Source organism: Euleptes europaea, chromosome 11 (genome assembly GCF_029931775.1).
Source record: "Euleptes europaea isolate rEulEur1 chromosome 11, rEulEur1.hap1, whole genome shotgun sequence".
Lineage (NCBI taxonomy): Eukaryota > Metazoa > Chordata > Lepidosauria > Squamata > Sphaerodactylidae > Euleptes > Euleptes europaea.
Genome location: NC_079322.1, coordinates 7,238,187 through 7,259,111, shown reverse-complemented (window position 1 = coordinate 7,259,111; position 20,925 = coordinate 7,238,187). Strand labels below are relative to the sequence as shown.

Genomic DNA, 20,925 nt, shown 5'->3' with positions numbered 1-20,925 from the left:
AGTTTCGGTGCATATTTTTTTTATTACAGAGGGATTCCAGGGAACACATAATTGCCTTCAATATGTTGAATTACCGGGCATGCAAAAACCTCTGGAAATCTTGTGTAGAGCTTCACACATTTTTCCAGGCAAAGAAGATGCTACCTCATGAAAAGAAGCTACTCTCTCATTACTGGACGACGGGTTCTCGAACCCCAACAAAGTGAGTGGGTGCTGCTGAGCTGAAAACATCTGAAAAGTAATGTGAAACCCAGTTTCATGCCTTGCATGGAAAGAAACACATTTATGAATGGTTTAGGGCAAAATTTTGCAAGATGGCTTTTGACTGAGTTGTAAATTTTTCGGACGTGTGTGAACTTAGAGCATGCAACCAGAGGCTAGGAATTGGCCAAGTGGGAAGATAATTTTGTGTGTGTGTGTGTGTGTGTTGCAGTCCTGGGTCTTGAAAGTCAGCTATAAGGTCAGTCTCAGTTTTGAAGCATAGCTTGGAGTCAGTGTGCTGTTGTAGACAGAGTGGTGCACTTAGGACCCTAGGTGACCTGGGTTCATATAACCCTTCTTCCATGGAAGCTAGCTGGGTGGTCTTGGGCCCATCACAAACTTTAAGCCTAGCCTGCCTCACACAGTTGTTGTTGGGAGAGAATAGAGGAGAGGAGAATGTTGTTCTAAGCCTCTTTGAGCGAGTGTGGTGTAGTGGTTAAGAGCAGTGGACCCTAATCTGGAGAATCGGGTTTGATTCCCCACTCCTCCACATGAGCGGCAGACTAATCTGGAAAGCTGGGATGGTTTCCCCATCCCTACACATGAAGCCAGCTGGGTAACCTTGGGCCAGTCACAGTTCTCTCCAAACTCTCTCAGCCTCACCTGCCTCACAAAGGTGCCTGTTGTGGGGAGGGGAAGGAAAGGAAATTGTAAGCAGGATTGATTCTCCTTAAAAGGTAGAGAAAATCGGCATATAAAAATCAAGTCTTCTTCTGAAAATCGAGATACAAATAAATAAGTAAATTTGAAATGCAATGCACTTGTTGAAGAATGCAGCAGATCTAGACTTGTGAGGAATGGAAACACGTGGACCTTGTCTCCAGTACAGTCCCATCCACTTGGTCTGGAAGTGTCTTTGCTTTAAGAAGGTTCAGGTGGCTTAATGTGACTTGTCTGCCCTACACCAGTAGCTCTATTTTACACTTGGCCAATATGTAGGTATTATTAATCATGGAACAGTCTGAGGTGAAAACTGGGCAGAAATTTGAGCAGGGTTTATGAGTTTTATTTCTCACTGAAAGGCCAAGATGACTTATTCTATCAGCGGAGTCCCCAATGCTGCTGTGACTCTTGAACGAACATTAGTAAAGCAGACGGGGGAGAAAGAGACAAACTGGTGGGTTTTTAGTCATTTGAGTCAGTTTGAGCGACTCATTTAGTAGAGCTTGGCTTCTTTTTGCTCCAAAAGGGGACTGTTGCCAAGCACCTGCCCTTTAGCAAAAGTAATACATAGCTTCTAGTTATTCTGGGATTCAGGCCAGAGCCAATATTAACTAATTGGTGCCAGGGAAATAGCGCCATTTCAGGTCTTGACTTTAAAGATGAGCATTCTGCTCTTGTTCTTATTTTGTATTTGACATAAATTCAAGTTACTCCTCTGGCTATATGTGCATAGTAGGTAAGATGTCTTTTTAGGGTCCCCTCTCTCAAATGCAAAGCATAACACATTGTTAACTGCTTATCTAATTGCTTCCTGGGCCCCTGAAGCTGTTCACAAAAAGCACCTCAGTGGAGTTGGACATACACCAGGAATAAAATCCACTATGTTGTCCAGCATTGTCCTAAAGGGTGTTTAAAATGCACAAAAGGAGACTGCAGCTGTGTTTATCGAAAGTATACTTGGTAGATAATTGTCTTAGAAGATCTTGGGGGAAATTATGCCTGATATTCATGCCTGGGATCCAGAGAACGGCACAAGTTCTGCGTGCTACAACAGGCCTTTTTATTAGTTTTGAATGTTTTATTATGAATATGACAAACAATTACCATTTATTGGTGTGAAAGTTGGACAATGGAAAAAGCTGACAGGAAGGAAATTGATTCATTTGAAAGGTGGAGGAGTTTTACTGATACCGTGGACTGCCAAAAAGACAAATCAGTGGGTTCTAGATCAAATCAAATCTGACCTCCCTAGAAGCTAACATGACTAAACTAAGGCTATCGTACTTTGGTCACATCATGAGAAGACAAGACTCACTGGAAAAGACAATAATGCTAGGAAAAATTGAAGGCAGCAGGAAAAGACACAACATGAGATGTTTTGACTCAAAGCCCCAGTCCACAGTCTGCAAGACCCGAGTAAGGCTGAAGGATAGGACTTTTGGAGGTCATTGATTCATAGGGTCCCCATAAGTTGGAAGCGATGGCACTTCACACACATGACAAACAAAACAAATTAATTACAAAGTAATACTAGTTAATACCAATAATGCAAAAATAGTGTAAAAATCTATGGAGTCCATTCTGTTAGTCAATACATGTAATTATATGAAGTAATCACATAAACCACATCAATCTTAGGAATTACCTCTTGCTTACCCAAACTTTTCATCAAGTTGTCATTTCAGCCATGCTGTGGGGCGCACCTCTATCATTACTTTCCCAATTACAAAAAAAGTTTTAATCATATTGATTAATGCAGATATCACTTTTCAGCTACTTATGAGTGCCGGGCCCTTATTTTTTCATAGTTTACTTGATGGCCCCTCTCTCCTCAGTTCTTCTAACAGCCCATTCCTGAAAATTGGGCTAAAACGTCTTAGGAGGCGGTGTGACCTTGCTGCCAGGGTAAGTGCATGTAATCGCGTGTTTAAACGCACTTACGCTAGTGGCAAGGCCAGTTCCGCTGTGGAGCACCATGGTACCGCGCCGGCGCAGGCCACAGCATAGAGAGGCTGCGCCAGCACAGGGGGGCGTTCCGGGGGGAGGAGCCGCCGGGTAGGCGGCTTCCTATCCCGTTTTGGCCCTCGCCGCCAGTGCCGGGAATGGCGGTGCTGCGCCTGCTTTTTAGCAGGTGCATCCTCGCTGTTCCCTATGGGGCGAAAGGCCCCGGTAAAACAAAACAAAAAGCCATGAAATGGCTTTTCTTTGTTTTGCGGCATGTGCGATTCGGTATGCGCGATTCGCCGCTGCACCTCTTCCACGCTGACTCCACATGCTGCAATTTCAGGAATGGGCTGTAAGTATTCCATTGGTAGAACAATATTTGTGATTTTCCCATTTTTTTCTGACAGATTTTTACATTCAGAAATTTTCATGCACTATAGCTGCTTTCAAAGTGCCTCTTGACCAATTGCTTTTGAAACTGATGGGACTTTCAAAACTAGGTTGTGGTATGACTTAGGAGCCCACTGTTCTGGTAAAAAGTAAAAATCCTACTTGGCGTGCCTAGAGTATTGAACTATAAGTAGAGAAGAGGCACTGCTTCCCTTTGTGATGTGTTTGTTTCACTCTGGAGAGAATTATGTGCAAGGTACCAGTATCCTGTATCAGCTTATAAACAAAGGCAGTTGCCCACTTTTGAGGTTGTAAAGCTTATTATTCCTTTTTATGACTGACAGAGATGCTATATTTTAGATCTAAACAGTAATGTTACCATTTTTGGTCTCTAGGAATGAGACATAACATATATATGAATTGACTGTTTTGAATTATACAAGCTTTAAAGCTCCATGGAGTTTGTATAGTTCTCTGGGTAACTTTTCCTGATGCATCTTGAATGGCATTGTCTGAAAAATCACATCTAGCCGAGGAGGTGTTTGATACTCTGAAAGAGATCTGTTTCATCCTTGAAATACTCAAAATGTTGTGGTACACAATCTAGTTAGACTGCATTGCATTTTTTCATTTCAGATCTTCGAATAATCAGTACTGCAAAAAGGTAATAGGTGGCATGATCTGGAATCCAGCAATGAGGAGATCTTTATCTGTTGAACACCTAGAGACCAAAAGTCTTCCTTCTTTGTCTCCTCCCGTTACGCCAAACTGGTAAACTTGTTCTTGAATCTTTCTATAAAATGAAATGGGGAAGGGATGAAAAGCAAATACTTTGTTGGGTAATTTAGAAAATAGTGCCATCTTTCGACAGCTACATGCTTATCTTTCAACAACTACATGCTTTCTCCTCCTCCTTAGAGGATGACGTCAGCTAGTATTGGACTAATCCCCTCCACTGGTACATGGAAGGCAATCTCCAAGGTAGTACCAGAGGGAGGGGGCTTCCCCCCTTATACATCAAACAGCTTCCTGCATACATCACAAGCCAGGGGACTCCAGAGTGTGCTGTGTCCATGTGCTGAGCCCCACTGCCCAATCCTAGCCTTAGTATTTCCCTCCTTTCTCGGGGTTGTGAGCAAAATTCTCCTGGGACTGGGCAGGGAAAAGCCATGATAAATGGTACTTGCATGAAAGGAAACCATGGGGAAACAGTTTTAATATTTCTCATGTTTTGAAACTATTAACAAAGGCTCCATCATAACTGACTTTTGAATCCCCCTCTTTTTTTAAATAGGCGAAGTCCTAGACTACGTCATGAGATTCGTAAACCACGACACTCATCTGTAGATAATCTTGCAAATGAGATTTCTTATATAACAGAAACTGAAGATGTTTTTTACACCTATAAGGTCTCCCCGACTTCTAAAGACAGTGATTCAGAGGTGTCCCAGGGCCGCAGCCCATGGAGAAGGTAATTAATTGATACAGGCTTTCTACCGGCATAGTTTGATAACAATTTTCTTGTTGATTGTGGATATTACTGTCCTGTTGGTCATAATATATTTATCTAATGGTATGAACCTGTTCACAACAGGAATGTTTACACTGAAGGGGCAGATTGTAAATATCATAGATAATGATATTAGGTATGTGTCATTTTTGTTTCAAAATCTTCATTTTAATGTTTATTATTTTATATCCTTGTGTTCCTGTTTCTTGGGGGAGGGGGTTCTGTTCTGCATGCGTTTTGCTCTCTCTAGTGGTCCATTTGATATTACACCGGTTTATGTTTATGAATCGACCACTAGAAGGAGCAAAACACATGTAGAACAGACACCCCTCCTCCCCCAAAGAAACAGGAATTTACAAGCAAGGAAAATGAGAATGTGGAAAACCCATAAAGTGAGACAATGGCATGACCATGATAAGGGGATAATTTCTTCATGATAGGCTCATAATTTGTCCATTCTGCATGTACTTTGGTACTAGTGTGTTCTTTTTGATTGTTAACAAAATATCCCAGGATGCTGATCCTGAGTACTTTGAATTGTGCTCTGCATCAAGGAAATTTAGCATATCTCCAAAATCAAACAGCCACTCAATTAAAATTTGTCATGTAAGCACAACATACCATTTTTGAATGAGGATAATATTTAAGATTGGTTACTGGATTACAAATAGAATTTTCTTTGGGAGGGGGCATGTGGGATCTAGAAAATGTTGGGTGTGAGAAAAGTTGAGGTGTTAAATGGTTAAGGGTTCCCTGATTAAGCTCAGAGAACCACCCAAAAAACCTAGTGGGAAAGAGAGACTTGATGGAAGGTGACTGAATTGGGGGGGTGGCATGAGAAATGGGGAAAAAATTACAAAAACATACCACTTCTCCTACCTAAACGCATCAGATGGGACTCCCATGGGCTTCAGTGGAATTGTTTCCATATGGAATTGTTTCCATATTGTGTTCATGTTTATAGCATTCATCTGCTTAAGAACATGAGAAGAGGCCTGTTGGATCAGACCAGTGGTCCATCCAGTCCAGCACTGTGTATCACACAGTGGCCAACCAGTTACTCTGCAGGGTCAATAGCAGAGCAGAGAGGCCAAGGCCTTCCCCTGATACTACAGAGCCACTGATAGACCTGTTCTACATGAATCTTTCTAATTTACTTTTAAAACAGTCTATGCCTGTGGCAATCACTGGAAGCGAATTCCACATTTGGACCACTCATTTAGTAAAGAAGCGTTTCCTTTTGTCTGTCCTGAATTTACTGACCATCAACTTCATTAGATGCTCCTGAAGGCCTAGTATTTTGGGAGAGGGAGAAGTTCTCTCTGTCTAATCTCTCTACCCCAAGCATAATTTTGGAAACCTATACCATGTCCCCCCATTTTTAATGGAAAAATTCCAGACTCTTCTGTCTTTCTTCCTAGGAAAAGTGCTCCAACCCCTTAATCATCTTAATTAATCAGTCAAAACGAATCTCGCTGGCTTCATTAGAATGTTGTGGTTAACAGAAGCACTCCTATGTTAGAGGAATAAATCTTTTAGGGGGTCTTCTGAGTGTTTAATTTCATTTCATTAACCTTTATTGGCATACCAAAAGACAGAGATAGAAAAAAACAACAATATACCTCCAAAGGGCAATACATATAAGTTACAAGTCGGGTTAATAAAACTTTTCTTGTTCTTTAAGAACTCCTGTAAGAAATTCAGCCACATACTCCTGTATGTCTTGTACTGGAGCAAAGTAGATAGCAGTTTATCCCGCAGAGTCACATAGAAGGGGCAATCTAAAAGGATGTGGTCAATTGTATCTAACAAGTGGTCAATTGTATCTAACAAGTTTAAACCGCATGTGCATAGGCGTTCATGTCTAGGGATCTGGAGGTATCGGCCTAAGAGCATCCTAGATGGGAATGCATTAACCCTAGCTAATAGAAAATCGTGGCGTTGAGAAGGTATCTCTAGGTTATCTAGATACCTAGCCATTTTACCCGATCCATTATTAAGGCCTAGGGCCGCCGGAGAGCAGATGACACGCAAATTCTTCTGAGTGTTGAACCACACTCAAATCCATTTTTTTTGTTTGTGGTAAACTGAAAGCTGAGCCACATGAATTGCAAGCAAAGAATGTAGATGGCTTGTGCCCCCCAAGTCCAATTTGTTAGACCCATACCTAAAAATCTATCCTTGGGGACTCATGAAATTGAGGAGGCTCAAGGGTTGGTGTGAGTGAGCAAAGTATCTCCCCACCTTCTTTGGGAGCATTAATATAGGCTGTGGCCCAGAGTTGCTGTGCCCTTTGTTTAGCTTGTGTCCATGAGCTTCTGCAGCAGTTGCCAGTATGGTGTAGTGGTTAAGAGCGGTGGTTTGGAGTGGTGGACTTTGATCTGGAGAACCGGGTTTGATTCCCCACTCCTACACATGAAGCCAGCTGGGTGACCTTGGGCTAGTCACAGGTCTGTTAGAGCTCTCTCAGCCCCACCTACCTCACAGGGTGTTTGTTGTGGGGAGAGGAAGGGAAGGTGATTGTAAACCAGTTTGAGTCTTCCTTAAGTGGTAGATAAAGTCGACATATCAAAACCAACTCTTCTTCCTGTGGAAAGTGTCTTTCTTCCACAGGTTCATATTGCAATGGGTTTTTTTTGTGCATTAATTATCTTAGTTCCCAATCCTGCATCACATTTTTTAAATTTTAAAATAGTGAAGAAAAGAAACTTCATGTGGTGTAATATCAGTGTCAGTTTTTAAGGCTATTTAAATTTTTAAAAGATGCACTCATGTTCACAGTGAATGATTTATAAAGTTTTTCCCTTGGTTTTTTTAATATTAGAAAATCTTAAATTTGTGTTCCATGAAATAATACAATTTATTGAGGGCTCTGTATATTGCTTTTTCTATTGCTTTTCCTGTTGCAATGAGAATATCACTGATGCACGTTACAATTTACTTGTGTGTGTGTGTGTTTGTTTATTTGTTTTCTCTTTTTGGGAAGTGTAGTCTGGGTAAGAAATCCATCTTCTTTGAAATGGCTGTTTAATGGCTGTTTGTTTAATTCTCTTTGCTTTCTTAGGTGTTGTGAATAATCTTCAAGCATTAGATATATTCTGTGTCCCTCTTTCGTTTTCTTTTTGTATATATAGTTAAATGATCTTGACTCAGATGTCTTACAGGGAGTGATCCTAAGCAGGACCACTGAGGGGAAAAAATTCATTTTATTTGGTGGGGCTTATTCCCAGTAAACTGTGTTCTTAGGCTTCTAGCCATCGTTCACCAACAGTTTGTCTGCCAATTTGCCCTCATGGTAGATAACCATGATCATTTCAGTGACATTAACTCTTATATGTGTTTAATATTTCTTGCTACAGTTTATTATTAAAGCTCCTTACATCTCTTAGGGATGGCTTCTAGTGACACAAAGGCCGTGGGAGAAAGTGATTGGCTCATAGAGCTATATTCACAAATCACAAGCACTTCCAAGCGTGCACAGGAGCACTGCTTGTCTTTCCCGTGCATTGGTATCTGTTCATACAGCATGGGATCTTTGAACAAGCATTTCTTTAGTCTTCATAAATGGCTTTTTTGGGAGGGTGACAGCCTGTAATGGAAAGGAGGGCTGGAATGAAAAACAGTTCTATCTGGGAGTGGGGTCTCTTGGATTATGGCCCTTGGGTTCTGAAATGCTCCATGAATGTGCACTTGGGTGAAATGCATAATGTGAGAACAAGTGTTAAGATCTAGTTCGGCTGTGACATTTCTAATAGAGCGATCCAGGGTTGTTTCCAGAGGGAGTTCCTGGCAGTTGAGCAAACAACACCCAGAGGTTCTCTTTAGAGGTCATTATCATGACTCTAAGCAGGGATTCTGGGCTTTAGTCAGGCAATGTGAAGCAACAGCAGGCAGATGTTTAGACTGCAGACCCTCTGCCCCATTGGATGACAATCAAATAATATGTAAAGTCATGCCCAGTCAACTGCCAAGTTTTGCATTCTAAGTGAAATCAAACAGTTGAGAGTCAGATGCTGGCCTGTTGTATCTGGCCACGTATTTCAGAAACTTAAGGGCATTTAAACTTTTGTTAAGAGGGGGTGGCAGTCTGCACCAGTTCCCTCCTACTTATGCTGTTCCTGTCTGCTGACCCCCAGGAGCAAATGGGTGTGTGTGTGTTACAGGTTACAGCAAGATGAGAACTTGGTGGAAATTGCTGCTGCCTCTTCTGAAATCCACCATGGCTTTCAGCTTTTGGAAGGGCATTATGGGTTGGAAGGTGGCTGCTCAGCTTTTGATGTTTCCTTCCTACGTTTGCAGAGATGCTGAAACTGCTACAAGAGCTATTACCACTTTGATGTATTAATTGTCTTTATTTATTTTGTCAGCAGATCATCAGAACAAGAATCACCAACGTGAGTTTTCTGGTAGTACCATAAACTGTTTAGAGGCTTATATTTTTCAGATCATCTTCTGACTTTAAATCCAGGGCTGTTACCACACTAGGTATTCCCAGCGATGAATCAAGAGTTTGGAAATGTTATAAAAACATCGCTTTAAAGGGTTTTTTGGATGCCACAGTTGAAAAATGATTGGAAGACGTCTTCACAGCTAAAGGGGCCAAACAAAGTGCAAACAGTATTTTTTATAATAATTTCAAACTCTTAATACATTGGTGGGAATACATAGAAAGTGTGAACAGTATTTTTTATAACATTTCCAAACTCTTAATACATCGCTGGGAATACCTAGTGCAGTAACAGCCGAATAAGTAGAATTTGTAGTTATTCCTAGTAAATGGTTAATTTGTTTTGTCTTTAAAGGTTTTATGACTGATTTCTTAAAGAAAAAAATAGCACTAAAATGAGTGTAAGTGTAGATCGCTATTGTCCCTGGTTTTGCAGGAACAGTTTAAATGTTTCCCAAACTGAGTACAGATCTTTCTTTCAAGTGCTTTAAATGATGGCACCATAAAACAGCATCAGTGCATTCCTTTCCTGGGAGTATACCCCATTGAATAACTGGGACTTGCTTCTGAGTAGACCTGCTTAACATTGCTCCCAATACCATTTATCTCTGATGTTGTGTTAATTTTTCCTGCACTAGAGAATGGCTTTTCACATTTCATAGGTGAAATGTGAAAACTTAATAGGCAGAAATTGCTTTAACACAGAAAGCACAACTTGAGTTGATTCAACGGCAATTTATTGATCTACAACATCAACTCTAATAGCCTTTTAACCCCACTGTTCACAATTTTTGCCTTCTGTGTGTGAATTGATATCTGCTAACTGAGAATTCCCATCATGCAGTTGATGAGTTTATCAAAGTTGTCATAAACTGTAGCTTATGAAAGTTCATGCATCAATAAATCTGTTAGTCTTTAAGGTACCAAAATATGCCCTTTTAATTTAAAGTTAATGAAGACCTGAAAAAATCCTTTGCGCGTGTTCTCTCTCTCTCGCTCTCACTCTCTCTTTCTCTCTCTCTCTCTCTCTCTCACTCTCTCTCTCACACACACACACAAATTCAGCATAAAAGGTTTGGCATATACTCTGTGCTGAGTCAAGCTATTAATACTGCACTTTTTGAATTTTGGTTAATCCAGGAAAGTTTTGGAAAAAGATTCAACACAGAATTCCTTACCCCAGACTCGCAATGGCACTGGGAAATTTTCAGGCTCTTATTCTTTGGAAGGAAAGGATAAGCAGTCTTCAGAAACAAATGAAAATATTACAAAAGGAATTTCAGTGGAGGATTCCAATCAGTACTACTGTGATAAGGTATGATGGATGAGATGATGGTGAGTATCTCCTGGTGACTGGACTCCCAGGAGGATAGATAGCAGCTGTCTTGCGTGAGTTTGTAGTATGTCTTCATGGTTCTTTGCTTCTGCATTTAGGTTCAAATTTTCTAATTTGGCCTATTCCTGACAACACCTTTACTTAGTTCATAATGTCTGTTTCTAGTGACATTTCCCATTAATTAGGGTTGATCTCAATAACCATAGGTGACCCCTTCAAAATTGATAACTATATAGTCAACCAGATTACTGTGAAATGGACAGATTTTGGTGGTTTTGAATCCTCCAACCATTGTTAGTTTTGATGTGGTTTAACAGTGAGCTTCGCTTCAAGAAGACGCACAGACTGCTCCTAGTCTTGGCTGCTGCACCGCACAAGCTCTCAGAATCCCATGTTTATAACTATTTCTGTGGTTACGATTTTGGTGCGTATAAAATCTCTTCTGCTGAATTTCTCCCAGGGTTTCTGGATTCAGTATTACCTAGCAATGCTTCCACTTTGAGTGGAACTCAAAGTCAGAAATTGGGGTGTTCTGGAGCTGTGTTTCTAGACTGTGTACACTAAAGAAAGAAGTACAGAAGCAGTAATGTATGTGGGTGTTGTGCATAAGAGCAAATGCATTTTTCCTATGGGGAGAGAAATACAATCTGTACTGCAGGGAGAACAGAGAAAATTATTTGTCATTAAAATAAAAATAATGTGTTCTAGTACAACAGGAGTAAGTTTTGAAGGTCATTACTTACCCTCTTATTCTATATGTTGTGTAGGGGTGTTGTGCTAGGGAACGTCTGTGGTGGAGCAACACAAAGTAAATATTTTTCAGGGAAATTAGTTTTTAAACATATATCTTAATATCACAGTTCAAGTATCAGCGTTCTGAAGTTCTGTGTCTCTGGGAGAGTACTGGGGCAGAACAGTGAATAACAGTGCAGTTATGGAGGGGATTTACTTATCTCTACTTCTGAGGATAATATAATAACATAATATTTGTCAGCCAGATGTTTGTGCATTGATTCTGAATCAAATGATATTCCCTCCACCTCCAGAGGAAGACATCTTCACAGATATAATGCTATTATTATTCCAAGAGTAAGAAACAAAAGAACAAAGATATATGTTCTGGCTTGGATCCCACCTAGAATTTCTCTGTGTGTGTGTATGGGGGGGCAATTTTAGCTGAGTTCCCCCCTCTTGTGGGAGACATCTGATTTCCCTCCTCCAGCTCTCCCTGAGTGTCCCCCATCCACAGGTAAATGACATTTTGGAGGCATTTGGGGCTTCTATGGGAAGGAGGAATTGGCAAAAATTGCTTCCACCCCTGGCTTGCAGAAATTTTAGATGGTTTTGCTCCAGCGTTTTTGAATGCTTGAACATCTTTTACAATCTGGCTTTCTCTTCATCTGAAATTGTTAAACAACAACTAGCTTCTTTATGAAACAAAGACTGAAAAAATATTGTGGCAAATGAACAAGAGTTGCTTTTAGATGGGACCTTGATTCTTACAGGTAAAGAGTAAACCATTTGTCTTTTTCTAAACATTACAGGCTAGGCAGTGACCGTAACACCTAGAAAATAAGCACAGAAAAGAGAAACTCTTCTCTAACCTCCTCATGAAACATGAAATAGCACCTTCCCTCTCCACCCACTGGACACACCTGTCCCCCCTCCAAGTCCCGCCTCCCACGGACGGGAGTCAAGCTTGGATAGTATGTCAATGTGGAAAGGCCAGACTTCGTAGGCTCAGGGTACATGATCAATTTAGTACATATGTTGGGTGGTGTGAGAAGGTGGAATCTGACTCAATTACCACATACAGGGATGATGTGATCCGAGGCAGCTCATAAAGGTAGTTTAGTAAACCAAATGCCTGTTATCAATATCTTTCAGAATGACATGATTGATGGAGACTTGCTTTTGATACACATCCTGCCAGACGAAGATGGGAAATTTGGATTTAATTTGAAGGTAAAAGGCACCAATAAAGCAATCCTGATCTTCAGTTATAGCTTGGGGAAAAAATTCTCTTGGGTGGAATAATTTAGGAATGCTGCTTCTGTGTTAAATGTGTGATTCTCCTGCCTGCAGTAAAATATCAATACCTATCGTGTTCATGTGTTGTCAAAACAGGAAGGTTTTGAACCTGCCAGTGGTAACATTCTAGGGTGCTGCAGTGGTTCACAGGTAATGTGGTCAAGTGTTCATCTCTGTCTAGGGCAAGGGAGACATGAGTTCAAGTTTTTGTACTGCCAAGAAGTTCACCAACTAACCTTGGTCCAGTTACTACCTAAGCTGCCCCACAGGATTGTAGTGGGGCATGGAAAACCATGTATGCAGCCCTGTTTCTTGTGGGATAAAAAATAAATACTGATCAAGTAGCAGGAGAGTACACGTAAGGATCTTCAGCTTACAGACAAACAGGGAATGACCCAAAGGCTTTCCAAAGGCTTCACTAGTCTGTACCTTTAACTTAAAGTTGAGAGCCAGTGTGGTGTAGTGGTTAAGAGTGGTGGTTTAGAACGGTGGCCTCTGACCTGGAGAATGGGGTTTGGTGCCCCACCCCCCCACATGAGCAGCAGACACTAATCTGGTAAACTGGGTTGGTTTCCCCACTCGTACACATGAAGCCAGCTTGGTGATCTTGGGCTAGTCACAGTTGGCTCCAAACTCTCTCAGCCCCACTTACCTCACAAGGTGTCTGTTGTGAGGAGAGGAAGGGAAGGAGATTGTAAACCAGATTGATCTTCCTTAAGTGGTAGAGAAAGTTGGCATATAAAACCCAACTCTTCTTCTTCTTCTTGGTTTGCCTTAGCGTGAACCTCCAAATTTGACTTGCACTTCATTTTAGGTGGGAGTCTGCATCAGGTTGTGCTGAGATACTGATTTCTCTTCCATATTTATTTATTATTTATTAAAATATTTATATCCTGCCTTTCCTCATGGTTCAAGGCAGCTTACAATAGCAGCTAAAACATTTTCAGTCTAAAAGCAAAGATGAAATTGCAAACCCCAAATCTCCCCCTCCCCAAAAGATACTTGCCAATTCGGACCTCCTGTAAAGCCCTGGCAAACAGGCAGGCCTTGCAGCATCAAATTGGGAAGTGATATTCAGTGGTTCTTGTTTTCTAATAAACCTATTCCAGAGTTTTAATGCAATCCTTAATTGTTTAATGCCTTGAACGCTTAGTTCTATGGAAATTCAAATCAGTGTACTAAAGATGCTACCACTGTCTAGAGATAAATGCAGTGGTATAGCAATGGTTGGTAAAATGCCAAATGCACGTGAGCTCTTGGTGTGTTTTGCTTTCTCCCCAAACATAGCTCTGCTTTTAGAAATAATTTGTGGCTTTCCCCCTCATTGAGTGGAATAGTTTATAAATCTGCATTACCTACGATGTAATGAGCAGAAATTGACATAAGCAAACGTTAAATGCAATGAGCCTATGGATTTTGAAGTATTCAACTTCAGTCCTGCAAGATACTGTGCACTACAGGCTTGAAGATGCCAAGGTATAACAGTGGCTTTCTTGAAGCACTAAAAACGTAATATTTTGTACATATGTGTTAGATCAGTGATTTTCAAACTTTCCACCTTTAAGGAGTCCCTTTCTGTACCAGCTTGTCTGCTCAGGAACCACAGCACATTGTAGAAGATTCCAGAGATGTTCTAGAGCGTACATTCAGCTCACATGTAGCCTGGCCAGGCTTATTGGACCTCACAGTTACCTCACATGAATACTGTGGACATGCATTATATCAGGGATCCCCAACATGTTGCCATCACCTGCCAACACCATTCCTGGCACCTGCCAAGTGTTTTTAGATGGTCGGTGGGCTTCTGGTTGGCCACTGGTGTTCTGATTGGCAGCCATTTTGTGCAGCCATTTTGTGGCTGTTCCCATTACACTGTTTCAGAATCCCAAAGGTGCCCACAGGCTCAAAAAGGTTGGGGATCCCTGTTTCAGATTATACCCAGTATTCTTTTGTAGTTATGTATTGCAGGGAAAGATTTTTGGTTAAGCTGTGTTTTAAGAAACTGCATATACCTATACTGATTTTTTCTCATTGTGGAGTCCCTGATAAGCATGTCAGAGTCTCATTGTGTGTAGGAATGAACTAACACTGATGTACTAACTGGCTGTACTGAGCGGTCCATGTCCAACTTCTTAGAGGAGCAGTGGGCATTAGTTGAGTCCCCAATAAACTTCTAAGAACCCTAGGATTTTCTGGAACATATGTTGGAACAGATCAACTGAATCATATGTTGTATGTCTGTTTAGATTCACTGTTTTGTTCTGGCACAATGTTTTAGGGTGGTATTGATCAGAAGATGCCTCTCGTTGTGTCCAGAATAATTCCAGGTTCCCCTGTAAGTATCTGGTTTTTGTCCTTCCTTTTGTTTTTGAGTTGTTAGTCGAATCAGAACCCTGGCCCGGATCACCCAGGCTAGCCCAATCTCTTCAGATCTCAGAAGCTAAGTAGGGGCGGCCCTGGTTAGTACTTGGATGGGAGGCCACCAGGGAAGTCGATCGCTAGGCAGGCAATGGCAAACCACCTCTGAACGTCTCTTGCCTTGAAAACCCCATAAGGGGTTTCCTTAAGTTGGCTGTGACTTGACAGCACTTTACACACACACAGTCGAATTAGGATCGGGAGGTGGGGGCTGAGTCCTCTGCACTGGCTCTGAGTATGCCTTTTTGCACCTGCAATGTATAAAATCAGCATCTGGATCTGTGTCATAGTACTTAGGTGAGCCCATTATCAGCTCTCTTCTCAACCTGAGTTGAATAACGCACATGTTCCTATGATGGTAGAGAAGTTCCAAACCATTTGATATAATTGATAGCTGCTTCTGTTTAGTAATTTATTTATGTAGGGAATTTATGTCCTACCTTTCTACTGGAAACAGTAAGGTGTCATTGGATAGCAATTTCTTAAATATCACAAAATATGTGCAACAAAACCAACAATCATATGCAGTGGTCAGCAGAAATCTAGAATGCCAATGAAACAGAATTTAACACTGATAAAAATTAACTTGTTCAAGTTGGTGCCACTCCAGTTTCTAGTCTAACATGCTTAACCAACCACTCAGTGCAAGGCAGTAAAAAAGACATCAGGAATAAAGATGGTTAAAAAAAACTGATCGTGCAGATTAAAACAGTATCAGATCAACATGTAAAGGCAAGAATTAACATTCTCCAAAACAAAAGTGTTATCAAGCCTTTGGAAGGACAGGAGGGAGTGGGCCCCGTGAGGCTCCTGAGGACCCCCCCCTTCCCCGGTGTCACTTCAGCCTGGCACCAGAAGCTGGTCTCAGAGCACAGGCGGCCTTGTCTGGTTGGAAGTAGGGCTGGAGGACAAAACCAGCACTTTGCATTGGACCCAGAAACAGATTGGTTGCCTGTGCTAATGAGCCTCTGTTGCCATGGTTTGCATCCCCGTGGGTGCCTCTTAAAACCTTTGTATGCCTGTTTTGGAACAGTTGGCCATTTTTCAAAGGCCAGCCCCATGTAGCATTTTTTGCGGTGGTCTAATGTGTGGGTATTATGAAGGCACTAGGATTATAGCCAGGGACAGCTTCAGCTAGTCCTGGTCCACCAGTTGTTTCTGGACCAGCAGAGTTGGGTCCAGGAGTGTGTCCAGACTGCAAAATGTAATCTGTCACAGGGATTGTAACCCTGTTCAGAACAAGCTTCAAACCTAATCCTAGATAATGTTTATCCTCTTATCATCTGGGCTAGAATACGTTTCTGTTGGTTTGATTGTTCACATCTCTTGATGCAGAGAGTGAAAGTTCATCAAGATAAAGGATAACAGTGCTGATCTGTGATTGAATTAATTTCTTCCCACTGAAGAGGAGTCTTAAATTCTCTTTGATTCAGAGGTCTGATAATACTGACATTTCTTTTTGGTTTCATGGCAGTCTGATAAATGCATTCCAAAACTGAATGAAGGAGATCAAATAGTGTTAATCAATGGCCGAGACATCTCTGAGCATACACATGACCAAGTGGTGAGATTTATAAAAGCCAGCAGAGAGCTGCATACCAGAGAGCTTGTGCTTCTGATTAGGCGGAAAGGTAACTATATTTTGCTTATCGTAGTGGTATTGTTGTGGGATTGCTTCAGGTGCGGAGCACGATTGAAGACTCCTTGCTGTAGGAGTACTTTGTGCCATCCAAATGTGGGTGCTTCAACACAGTCTGCTTCTTCCTCATTAAATTGTCTCAAAACAAGTTTAACAAAACCAGCAATTTTATTCACGGGACTCAGCTTCATTGCTGAACTCATCTAAGCATTACTCTTTTTGACAAATAGTGGAGATCCGAATTTGCCTCCATGTCTTCTAGTTGTCAGACCGTGCACTGATAGCAAGTCCGAGGATGAAGCATTTCCAGAGCCCAGTCTTCTTGCCTGTTCAGAATATGGTGAAACCCTGGAAGAGTCAATGGAGCAACTGAAAAAAGGACTAGAAAGTGGCACAGTCTTAATTCAGTTTGAGGTAAGTGGCTGTTGCAGACTTGGGTCCTAGGTTGGAATTTACCCCCTTCCTTGTCATATCCAGAGGAAGCTGCCAGAATCATTCCAGAGGGATGGCCAAGTTAGGCCATGGTGTCATAAATAATAAAGAATCTTGCTGTCTCTGCAGTCTCTTGTATGTATTGTGGCTTAAAATTTGGGGTACTTTCTCTTTTGACAAGTGAAGTGGACATTCCAAAGCAGTCATCTAATTCATAATTTGTATAATATTGCTGTGTTTGTACAATAGAGGTGGTAGAGCACATGGTTTGTGCATAGAAAATCCCGGGTCCAATTGCCAGCTGCAACTTCAGGGAAAAGGATCAGGAAGTAGGTGATGTAAAAGATATCTTTTCCAGACCCTGGAGAGCAACTGCCAGTGAGAGTAGACCTTGATAGACCAATGATCTAACTCACTAGAAGGCAGCTTCATGTATGTATTCCTGCAAGATATTTCTTAAGCCTGCAGGAATTGTAAAGTGTTTGGTTTTCGTCCTTCAATACACTGAAAACAAAGTATGTTTCAAGTTGTTAAATATATAGTTAGTGAAGAACTATCTTAAGTTACTAAAATGCATCCTTCAAGAACAGTAACTTTTTGTTGCATAACTGCAATCTGTGCCATTTTGAAACAGAATTCTAAATTGTCCTCATGTTTCAGAAGGAAACGAAAACTTAGCCATCTATTTGGCAGTTCTAATGTTTAGCAATATGACCTAACCAATATCATGGTGCCACAATATAACTTTAGTAGGATCTTCAGATGATGATCAGTTGTTAAAATAACTGGCTTCATTTTATTTAATACTATAATTACATTATTAATTTGGAATTTTAGCAACCAAATACATATGCAGCATCTCTGAATCTCTATTTTATCACTGAAGAATATTCAGTCATCCTTAGTAACTTTCCCATACTTCAGTTTTCTTAAATGGCTTTGATAATCTGGCTAGCACTAACTTACTATATGGTGTGTACAATAAAACATGCTGCTTTTTAAACTCTCCATTTACATTTTTTCATAACGTTCTTTGTAAAGATCGACAAAAGATAATGTGCTACTGTTGAATGAGGAGGCTGCCTATTATCTTAGGTGCTGTGGAACATAGGCATAGACTTGATGGGCCTTGGTCTGATCCAGCAGGGCTTTTCTTATGTTCTTATGAGGCTGTGTTTGTCAAAAGTGGTAAAATATGTAGAAGGGCATTCGTTCTTAACTAGTGTTTAACATAAAGTAAGTATTTAAGGTCCTGAATATTTCCTTGACTGGGATCTTAACAATGGAAGAAACATCAATCCACTGCTCCACTGTTGCCCTCCAAATATGTAGCATTACTGTTGAGCACCCCCACCCCATCCAGCCACACTAAAAAATAAGGACATAAAAGCGTTCCAAACATGTGAACTTAATAAACATACCGCTAAATTCGAGTTCAGAAGCACCATAGAGACCAACAAGATTTTAATGTAATATAATTTTTAATTTTTATTTTTCGAATTCTATCCCTCCCTCCATTCCCAGCCAAAGCCAGGCTCAGGGCAGCTAACAATGTCAAATACATAATATAACAATATGATAAAACCATAAAAACATAACAGCCTAAAATCATTGAAATCACTTTCAAATCAATCTACTTCAGTGAATAAACATGTGGTACACCATCAGAGCACTAAATAAGATGCCACTACTGAGGTAGTGTGAGAATGGGATGTCCATATGTGAGCACACAAAGTTTGGTCAACTAGATGTTAGGTAGAGGAGAAACTGAGTCACATGGTTGGTATTTCTGGTGGCATCTGGGCATTTACTGCCATTGGCCATGACTATATGTACAACAATCAGCTCAGCATAAATATTCATCAATTGCGCGTATTAGAGAAGGCTAAGACTGTTGCTGGTTCAGTCAGGTCCAGCCACAGTGATCCATGCCTTAGTTACATCTAGACTGGGCTATTGCAGTGCGTTCTACTTGGGGCTACCCTTGAAGAGTGTTCAGAAGCTGGTGCTGAGGCTAGATTGCTGGTCAGAGCCGAGTACTGTGATCCCAATACTACAGCAATTACACTGGCTACTGATCTGCTCCCGGGCCCAGTTCAAGGTGTTGGTTTTGTCCTTTACAGCCCTACATGATTTGGGAGTGGGGTATCTAAAGGACCATCTTCCTCCTGTATGTTCCTGCCTGGGAATTAAGATAGCAAGGAGAGGCCCTCATGACTGACCACCAGAAGCTGATCTGGTGGGCACATGAGAGAGGGCCTTTTTGGTGGCAGCCCCATGATTATGGAACAACCTCCCAAGGGAGGTGCACCTGGTCTTAGGTGGTATCTGAAGACAGTTTTATTTAGGCCTGCATTAGTTTTCACTATAGGACTAATTTAGTTTTTATTTATTGGCAGTCCTCAGTGAGATTTTAAACTCCTCTTTTAATGTGTTTTATAACCGTTGCTTTATTTATATCGTAGGCTGCTTTGTGTGCCACAAGGTAGAAAAGTGGCTAATAAATGTATTAATTAATTAATTAGATAAATAAATAAAAGAACTGTTCTTATTTCCAACCTGGTCAAATGGCATTTGCAATCTAAATTCTACCCTGCTTTTCTCATAAATGGAATTTAGCACATGTCCCTACACATAGACTTAACTCTTTTTTCTTTCTTTCTTTTAACGAACTCTTGGGGAAATAGTTGTTCTTCACTCAGTATCTCAGTGCAGACATTTAATTGAATTGCTATTCATTATGTGAAGTGCCATCTTTGATGTTCTTCACCCCTTCTGTACCCTTTCATTCTGTTATGTTTTTGTAAGCAAGTGCTTCTTGTGTGGGAACAGTTGCATCAGTAACTGTCACTCATTTGTTTTTTATGCACGCTGCTATAGAATTTTGCAGAGTGGCAGTGAATCACTCTTGAATATATTTCCAGGGAATTAAAGAGATGCGAATTCTAAACCAATGTGGCTAAAACACCTAATTCATTTTAAGACTTAGATACGTTTGTGAAGGGCATTGTGTGGTGAATTTTAATTTTTAGTGTTTCAAGTCCTAGCACATTGGGGTCAGAAAGGTTTTCTGTCTCTGTGGTTTCAGGATGTTAATTCCTTCCCCTGAATCATCTAAGGCAGCTGGAGGAAGAAAATTCTAGCAAAAATCATTCTTGCATTCTGTTTCAGAGGCCCAGTGGATCCATTTCATGGTCTCTTTGAGGTCAGAAAGGAATTCCATCTAGGTCAAAATGACTAATTCCTCTCAAAGAGTTTTTATCACTTGAATTTAAATTTAAACCCTTTTCTTTCAGAAAGAGAATGTGGTGCACTGTTCCTTGTTGCTACTCACCACTTTCAAAACACCTTTCTCTGATGGATGCTATTGTTCATGTATGAATACAGTGCAGAATGTGGATGCAGAATAGACACATGGGGTCCTTGGATGAACTAGAATGAACTTTCTCATATAGATAAAAGTGCTGCTAGTGGGTCATGTCTAGAATGCATTATCCAGTTTTGAAAGCCCATATTAGAGGATTAAATCAAATGATAGAAGCTGCAAAGGAGAACCACCAGAATGATTACTAGGATGAGAATTCATGTTTAATTTAACAGAAGCCATATGTTATGCCATAAGCCATGTGGCATAACAATGTGTTACACCTTAAGTCATGTGGCATAACAATATTCTCTGACTATCTGGTGGACAGGTGCACATGAAGTTGCCTTCTACTTAGTCAAACCATTGGTTTTCTAAGGTTCAGTTGTCTATTCTGACTGGCATTGGCAGTCCTTGGTCTTAGGCACAAGTCTTTCCCAGATAACTGCTGGGGACTGAACCTGGGCCCTTCTGTATGCAAAGCAGATGC

The 20,925-nt window shown here is 40.9% G+C and overlaps 1 protein-coding gene across 2 annotated transcripts in view; it reads left to right on the top strand.

Annotated features, from left to right (window-relative positions):
* The window catches only part of PTPN3 (protein tyrosine phosphatase non-receptor type 3), a 164,296-nt gene that overhangs the window by 126,572 nt on the left and 16,799 nt on the right, over positions 1-20,925 (top strand). The window contains exons 12-20 of one of the 2 annotated variants that reach the window (XM_056857321.1): positions 30-202; positions 3,895-4,029; positions 4,553-4,729; positions 9,139-9,162; positions 10,356-10,530; positions 12,439-12,516; positions 14,861-14,917; positions 16,475-16,631; positions 16,902-17,053. In XM_056857321.1, coding sequence (XP_056713299.1) covers positions 30-202; positions 3,895-4,029; positions 4,553-4,729; positions 9,139-9,162; positions 10,356-10,530; positions 12,439-12,516; positions 14,861-14,917; positions 16,475-16,631; positions 16,902-17,053 — 1,128 coding nt within the window. Of the gene's footprint in view, positions 1-29; positions 203-3,894; positions 4,030-4,552; positions 4,730-9,135; positions 9,163-10,355; positions 10,531-12,438; positions 12,517-14,860; positions 14,918-16,474; positions 16,632-16,901; positions 17,054-20,925 lie in introns of both variants that reach the window. The other variant, XM_056857320.1, reaches the window with a different exon arrangement.